Source organism: Chiloscyllium plagiosum, chromosome 9, assembly GCF_004010195.1.
Source record: "Chiloscyllium plagiosum isolate BGI_BamShark_2017 chromosome 9, ASM401019v2, whole genome shotgun sequence".
Classification (NCBI taxonomy): domain Eukaryota; kingdom Metazoa; phylum Chordata; class Chondrichthyes; order Orectolobiformes; family Hemiscylliidae; genus Chiloscyllium; species Chiloscyllium plagiosum.
Window position 1 is genome coordinate 101,785,564 of NC_057718.1, and position 8,832 is coordinate 101,794,395.

General features: G+C 41.5%; 1 protein-coding gene across 5 annotated transcripts in view; it reads right to left on the reverse strand.

Moving 5' to 3' along the window:
* kif16ba (kinesin family member 16Ba) overlaps positions 1 to 8,832 on the reverse strand; it is a 140,818-nt gene that overhangs the window by 41,844 nt on the left and 90,142 nt on the right. For all 5 annotated transcript variants that reach the window (XR_006312617.1, XM_043696646.1, XM_043696647.1 and 2 more), the window contains one exon: positions 1,439 to 1,561. Coding sequence is in view for 4 of the 5 variants with exons in the window: in XM_043696646.1 (XP_043552581.1) it covers positions 1,439 to 1,561 (123 nt within the window). In the remaining variant the exon portion in view is untranslated. The remainder of the gene's footprint in view (positions 1 to 1,438; positions 1,562 to 8,832) is intronic.

Sequence of the window (8,832 nt, forward strand, 5' to 3'; positions counted from 1 at the left end):
TCCCTAGGACCTTACCATTAAGTGTATAAATCCTGCTAAGATTTGCTTTCCCAAAATGCCGCACCTCGCATTTATCTGAATTAAACTCCATCTGCCACTTCTCAGCCCATTGGCCCATCTGGTCAAGATCCTGTTGTAATCTGAGGTAACCCTCTTCCCTATCCACTACACCTCAAATTTTGGTGTCATCTGCAAACTTACTAACTGTACCTCTTATGGTCGCATGCAAATCATTTATGTAAATGACAAAAAGTAGAGGGCCCAGCACCGATCCTTGTGGCACTCCACTGGGCACAGGCCTCCAGTCTGGAAAACAACTCTCCACCACCACACTCTGTCTTCTACGTTTGAGCCAGTTCTGTATCCAAATGGCTAGTTCTCTCTGTATTCCATGAGATCTAACCTTGCTAATCAGTTCCAAAGAAAATGGTTTACCAGCCAGAAGTGCTGACCCAAATTCCACCTTCTCAAAATATTGCAACTTGTGAAGGCGCGGAATTGAAAACTAACCGATACACACAAGTTGTCAACACATAAGGAAGTTAAGAATTCAGAACTTGCCCAAGTTCTTTATTAGGACATTGGTGGCAATGCACTATCACTACAGAATAATAATAGATTACATCATATTTTTAATACGCAAAAATACACTTGTATTTTACTGCTGTCCTGATAAATCTACTGATAACTTATTCATGACTTCTCCTGTGATCTATCTAAATGACCCATAGTGTTCAGGGATGTGCAGGTTAAGTGCATTAGTCAGGTAAATGTAGAGTTATGGGGTAAGGGAATGGGTCTGGGTGGGTTACTGTTCAGAAGGTCAGTGTGGACTTGTTGGGCCAAATGGCCTATTTCCACACTGTAGGGATTCTATGATTCTGTACCTGTTGAATTAGGACTGGTTTATACTCAAGTCATGATATATTTCCATAGTAGGATGGTTCCAGAGGACTGCCTCTCGGGATTCCAATGACAGTTTGCCCTCTACTTTCCTTTCTTGCTGCTGTCACTTTTAATCAAGGCTGGAACCTTTCAAATCTTTTGCTAAAAGTCTCTGCACTTTCAGTTCAACTGGAGACAGATGAAAATGTCAGTTTTTTTGAGATTGAGTCATTACATTGAAGTGCATCACTGGCAGTGGTATTTTATGCCTGCCACTGATGGCTCTCTAACAATATAAAATCATTTTCAGAGTACTTATAATGTTAATCACGCTCATCATACATCAGCGTTTAATAATGACCACACATCAGAATGGATACTCTCATACTCAAAAGAGACTTGCCTAACTTATACTTAAACTGAATATCTGGTCTGTGCTGGTAAAAAACAATCGCTGTGGAAAAGTTAATTTTCCCTCTTGGGGATTTTAGAACTGAGAAATGAAAGACTTGTAATTGCCATATTTACATTAGAAAGAAGGTTAAACACTCACCTTCACTTCATACTCATAGTGCTCATCTTTTCCTTGTCCACGCAAGACATAACGGGGAATACTAATTTTAATAGGATCCTTTAGACTGTCTGGATCAGTCTCCTGCATTCTAGAGAATAAGTGCTATCAAAGCAAGAGAAATCTTGTCAGTAATAAAAAAGTGAACTAACGCTGCAATCATGATTGTAAGAAATACTAAACACTAAATGAATAATACAGGAGTGAGCATAAAAGGGTGAGCAAAGGCACATTCAGTAATACAAGACATATGACAACCTTGACAAAGAAATACTAACTTTTTAGTTCTTACAAGAGTACTTAAAACCTTGTTTGCAATTTAAGTGCAAGGTATAACTCAAGAGATATACAGCTTGGAAACAGATCCTTCGGTCCAACTCATGTATGCTGACCAGATATCTTAAATTAACCTTGTCCCATTTGGCAGCATTTGACCTGTATCCTCTAAACCTTTCCTATGTATGTATCCATCCAGTTACCTTTTAAATATTGTAATTGTATCAGCCTCCACCACTTCCTCTGGCAGCTCGCACCACCCTTTGTATGAAAAAGGTGTCCTTTAGATCCCATTTATATATTTCCTCTCCCATGTTAAACCTATGCCCTCTAGTTTTGAATTACCCTTACCGTGGGAAAAAGACCTTGGCTATTCATCCTATCCATGCCCCTCATGATTTTATAAACCTCTATAAAGTCACCCTCAGCCTCTGATACTCCAGGGAAAATAGCCCTAGTGTTTTCAGCCTCTTCTTGGAGCTCAAACCCTCCAAACCTGGCAACTTGCTTGTAGATCTTATCTGCACCCTTTCCAGTTTAGCAACATCTTTCCTATAGCAGGAAGACCCCCAGAATTGAACACAGCTTTCCAAAATAACTGTTCAAAATAAATAGCAATATCAAAGTTTCTTTGTATCTATTTTCTGATTCTAAACTTCTTGGAAAACAAAGCACAATTGTTCAGAGGTTTGAAAATAGCAGCATTCTCCAAAATGTTCAACCGTCAGTACAAACCATAACCGACAAACTAGTACATAAAGTAACAGCTGCCAACACAACTGATGTATGGCATGAGTAATTTATCTTAAATTCTTTTTAATTTAAGAGCTAGAGCAAAGTTCCATCCCTTGGTTCTCAGTGATTGATTGCATTTTCAAATGCCAGTGGCTGTAGGCAGCCTAATTGCACTAGTGCACAGCACTCAAGCTAGAAAACATTAACAAACATCTAGAGATCCTTACAAGTTCCTCATTTCAGTCTGTAAATCTAAATCAGGAACAAAGCAAAACAGATATGAGACAGAGAGGGAAGAAAAATAAATGTGAATCACACAAGTTAGGAACTGGTGACTGATCTATTTTAAATTTGAATAACTTATTCCATACCAATTCTTGTGAATAATAACTTCCAAAAGTGCTCTACTCACCCCTTGTGGTTCTGTTATATCAATGTGCACCTGCCTGGTTTAAAAAAAAGGCATTTCTTCTTTACCATCTCTGCCCTTCAACATTTTGGGAAAGCAGATCTTAGCAGGACTTATACATTTAATGGTAAGGTCCTGGGGAGTGTTGCTGAATAAAGAGGCCTTGGAGTGCAGGTTCATAGCTCCTTGAAAGTGGAGTCCTTGAAAGTGGAGCCACAGGTAGATAGGATAGTGAAGAAGGCATTTGGTATGCTTTCCTTTATTGGTCAGACTATTGAGTACAGGAGTTGGGAGGTCATGTTGCAGCTGTACTGGACATGGGTTAGGCCACTGTTAGAATATTGCGTGCAATTCTGGTCTCCTTCCTATCGGAAAGATGTTGTGAAACTTGAAAGGATTCAGAAAAGATTTACAAGGATGTTACCAGGGTTGGAGGATTTGAGCTACAGGGAGAGGCTGAACAGGCTGGGGCTGTTTTCCCTGGAGCATCGGAGGCTAAGTGGTGATCTTATAGAGGTTTACAAAATTATGAGGGGCATGGATAGGGTAAATAGGCAAAGTCTTTTCCCTGGGGTGGGGGAGTCCAGAACTAGAGGGCATAGGTTTAGGGTGAGAAGGGAAAGATATAAAAGAGATGTAAGGGGCAACTTTTTCACGCAGAGGGTGGTACGTGTATGGAATGAGCTGCCAAAGGAAGTGGTGGAGGCTGGTAGAATTGCAACATTTAAGAGGCATTTGGATGGGTATATGAATAGGAAAGGTTTGGAGGGATATGGGCCGGGTGCTGGCAGGTAGGACTAGATTGGGTTGGGATATCTGGTCGGCATGGATGGATTAGACCAAAGGGTTTGTTTCCATGCTGTACATCTCTATGACTCTATAACTTTGCTGTTTGCTCATAATGTGCTTGCAGATGTTTAAACATATTTTTAACTGGCTGTTATCCTTAAAGCCTTTCTAATTTTCCTTTATGATGTTATTCCTATGCTTATTCTTTACATTTGTTTTGATTTTTGGTCATTATCTGCACCACAGTGTTCTTCCATTTTAAGTGTGACCCAATTTCCTATTTCCCTATGGTACCCTGGCTTTGACCCTTTTCCTATTTTAAGAGAAGGTGCCCCCATGAATATTTTACTGGCAATCCAAGATACCTAAATAAGCTCACCCACTCTGGATCTGAGAAAGGAAAACCAGAATGCTTTTTCAAATATTTTGAGAGACTAGAAGCTATGCAGTATCTGAAGGGTTGGGTACCCACATACACAAGGAACTGAAAGCTAATATACAGATACAAAACCAAAAGTAATCATGGAACATTAGCCTTTAAATCAATGGAAGTTTGAATTCAAAACTGAACTGATCCTTCAGTTGTCCAGAACCTTGCTCAGACCTCATCTGGACTGGAGTACTATGTTCAGTTTCCAGAACCTGAGACCAGGACATGGTTTCAATTGCTTTGAGTTTTTGGGAATCTAATAGGTGCTTCTGAACTGATAAAGAAGTTCAATAGTGCATTTGCAAAAAAATAACCTCCCCCAGTGAGACAATTAAAAATAATTGTGCATAACCCAAAAAAGCAGGCACTTCAAAATCATTTTTTCCACAAAGGGTAGTTGTACAATTCATTTTTTTCTAAAGTGCTATGGATTGCAATTTGCAAGACTGTGTATGAGAAAATTGCTGTTCAATGAGGACACTAAAAGCGATAGCTAAATTATATTAAGGTACATAAACTTGAATGGTCTAAACTAGCAGAACAGGCTCACAAGGCGGAATAAGTGTCTCCTCTCCCAGCATTTCCTTGACTTAAAAATATTCATTTTTGTCAAGAAATAGTTATGGGCTTCTATTGTAAGCCAGAGATGCCTTATTAAATACTGGATATCAATTTTCAGCAGAGAGCACGACAAAACAGAATGCAAGCAGGTCATGGATTTGTTTTTAGTTGGCATTGTATTCCAGCACTTTTCTCATGCATCTTTCCTTCCAAGATGTGCCCTTAGCCTGCTATAGTGGAAGGACTCCAGAAATATTTGTACAATGTAAATATAAAAGCTGGCAAAGATCTTTAGGAAACTATATTTATCTTTGCACATTTTCATAGAAGCTAAACCTTTAGGAATATAATTGCACTCACTCATTACTGGAAATCTCAAATCTTGTTTTGAAGAACAAAAATTCATTGTCACTAATGCTGCAGGGCTGGATGACTGATATCATAAATACAAAGGTAGGTTGTGCAAAAAAAAATTGATTTGTACACTGGAAATTTTGACTCAAGATTACATTTGCTGTAAAATCCTCACAAAAAGCAGTTCCCTTATCGATAATGACATTTCTGCATACCTACAGCATTTACTGAGCATGGACTTTAATTTTCTAACCAGCTTGAGAACCTGAGAATTCTGTTATTGGCAGCTTCAATCTCTTTCATGTGTCAATTCAACTGAAGTCTTGACATTTAAAAGACATACACTCTTAGTCTGACATCTAAACGATGAGCAAGATCTAACAGGAGGACCACTGAGTTACATTAGAAGGACAATGCTTCTTACTGCTGGATTTCCAATTTCAAGTCCATCTCTTGGCAATATAAATGGTATGTATTTTTAAAACCCAATATAGAGAGTGTATATTTTGGATTTTACTGGTCTCTTCAAAATAGAGCAGTCACATTTAATTTTCACTAAATGCTAGTTTTTAAAAAAATAATTAATATTGTAGGATTGAATCCTAAGATTTTACATATTTGTTGAAAAATTTACATAGAGTCACAGAGATGTAGAGCACAGAAACAGACCCTTTGGTCCAACTTGTCCAAACCGAGCAGATATCCTAATCTAGGGTGTAGTGCTGGAAAAGCACAGCCAGTCAGGCAGCATCTGAGGAGCAGGAGAGTCGACATTTTGGGCATACTCTCCAAAATGTCGTTTCTCCTGCTCCTCAGATACTGCCTGACTTGCTGTGCTTTTCCAGCACTACCCTCGACTCTGAGCTCCAGCATCTGCAGTCCTCACTTTCTCCTAGATATCCTAATCTAATCCCATTTACCCACACTTGGTCCATATCCCTCTAAACCCCTCCTATTCATACACCAATCCAGATGCCTTTTAAATGTTGACATTGTACCAGCCTCCACCACTTCCTCTGGCAGTTCATTCCATATACGCACCACCCTCTGTGAGAAAAAGTTGCCCCTCAAGTCCCTTTTAAATTTTTCCCCTAAAACCTATGCCCTTTAGTTCTGGATTTCCCTACTGCAGGGAAAAGACCTTGTCGATTGACCTTTTCCATGCCCCTTATAATTTTATAACGACAGACCGTGAATTTGTTTTTCACCTTTTATGAGTTGGACAAAAGGGTCTGTTTCCATGCTGTACATCTCTATGATTCTATGTAAGTTTTTCATGGAACACATATAATCTTAGGACTCAAACCTAGAATGTTAATTACTTTTTAAAAACTAGCATTTACTGAAAAATTTAAAGCTGAGAAGTCATAATAAAAACATTAAATGAACAAGCTTCATAAAAACTTAATAGCACTAGAAAGGTGACAGGAGTTGGAGATTCACTGGGACTTGCCTGGTACTTTGGCAGCAACATAGTTGGACTTGGTTCTTTGTAGAACAATGGATGCTTTGAAGTTTAGTAAAACTAGGGTGAAAGCTTTTATTTTGGTAGCTCTGCAATGAAGGAATCTCATGTAAGCCATTCTGGGCTAAGGGTCGGGTTTGGTTCAGATTTGTGGAAAATAGAAAGGACAATACTGCAAGCTTTTGCTCACTGGTGGATATATCATCTGTGTGTTAGCAAAGGAAGGCAAGAGTCATTACTGGCCTGGCAAGTGGGATAGAATCAATAAAGTATGGTGCTGGTAAAAGCAGAGCAAGTCAGGCAGTTTCTGAGGAGCAAGAGAGTCAATGTTTTGGACTGAAGCCTTCATCAGGACTGGGGAGGGGGAAGGGACCGGAGAAATAAATGGGGGAGGATATGGGGCTGGGGAAGGGTTATCAGGATGGAGATAGGTAGGTGGTGATTGTGATTGGTCAGTGTGAAGTGGGGAGTGAACAGGTGGGAAGGAAGATGCCAGGTAGGTCAGATCAAGAGGGTGATGCTGAGTTGGAGGACTGGATCTGGGATGGGTCGGAGGAGTGGAAACTGGTGGATTCAATGTTGAGCCATGTGGTTGTAGGCTCACGAGGTGGAAGATGAGGTGTTCCTCCTCCAGTTTGTTGACGGCCTTGTTTAGGTGGTGGAGGAGACTCGGAATGGAAAGGTCAATGGGGAGTGCAACAGGAAGTTGAAATGGATGGCCACAAGAAGGTGGGGTTGGTGGGTGTATAGGGACCAGAAATGTTCCCTAAACTGTTCTGTGAGTTTACACTCAGTCTCTCAGATGTAGAGGAGTCCACATTGAGAGCAACAAATGCAGTAAATGAGGTTTGAAGATATACAAGTAAATCTATGTCGGATTTGTAATGATCCTTTGGGGCCTTGGATGGAAGTGAGGGGGGAGGTGTGGGTAGGTTTTGTATCTCTTACAGCGATAGGGGAAGGTGCCTGGTGTGGTGAAGGATTTGGTAGGGAGTGTGGACCTAAAGAGGGGGTCATGGAAAAAATGGCCCCTATAGAATGTAGATAGAAGGTGGGGAGAAATATGCTTTTGGAGGTGTGGTCTAACTGTAGGTAGCAAAAATTGGCTGTGGATGATACACCAGACTTGGAGATTAGTGGGACTGAATGTGAGGACCAGAGGGATTCTATTCTTGGCACCTGTGCGTCTGCGTGTCAAGGGCAATGTGCGGGAAATGGAGGAGATACGATTGAGGGATAAGAGGGGAGGGAAAATTATGATCCTGGAAGTAGGATGACATCTGGAATGCCCTGGAGTGGAATCGCTCATCCTGAGAGCAGATATGCAGAGGTGGAGGAATTGGGAGTAGGGGATCATGTTTTTACAGGAAGCGGGTGGGAGGATGTGTAGTCAAGGTAGTGTGGAAGTCGGTGGGCTTGAAGTAGATGTCAGTGTTAGGTTGGTCGCTGGAGAGGTCCAGGAAGGGAAGGGAGGTGTTGGAAATGGTTCAGATGAATTTGAGGTGAGGGTGGAAGATGTTGGTGTAGTGGATGTTCAAGCTCCTTGTGGGAACACGAGGCTGCACTGATACCGTCAGCCATCGTTGTAACTGAGGAAAAGGTGGAGAATGGTGCTCGTGTAGCTGTGGAAGAGGGACTGTTACATGTATTCTACAAAGAGGCAGCCATAGCTGGGACACATTCAAATACTCATAGCCACCCCTCTGGTTTGTAGGAAGTGGGAGGATTGAAAAAAGTTATTTAGGGGAGGGCAGTGTCAATGGAGGGGACTCGGTGGGTCAGCAGGAGAGGAAGAAATGGAGGGCTTTGAGGTCTTCCTCATGGGGATGCAGATGTAGAGTGTCTGGATGCCCATGGTAAAGATGAGATTTTGGGGGCTGGGGGAGGTGGAAGGCGTGGGTGGTGTCTTGAACTTACTTGGGGAGTTCCTGGACTAAGGGGGACAGGACAGAGTAAAGATAAGTGGAATGAGCTTGGTAGGACAGGAGACATTCGGTCAACCAGGATAGTTAAGTTTGTGAATTTTGGGTAAGAGATAGAAGTGGGTGGTGAGAGGTTGCAGGACTCGGAGGTTGGAGGTGGAGGATGCGAGGTCACCTGAGGTGATGAGTTTGTTGATGGTGTTGAAGATGATGGTTTTGTGGGGAAAGGTGGGGCTGTGGTCGGGGAGACAGTAGGAGGTGGTGTCGGCGAGTTGGCATCTGTCCTCAGTGACGAGAACGAAGGTAGGTCCGATCAAGGACAGTAATGGGAGACTGTGTATTGAGTCGGAAGAGATAGGAGAGGTCTTGAATGAGTACTTTTCTTCAGTATTTACGAACGAGAGGGACCGTATTGTTGAAGAGGAGAGTGTGAAA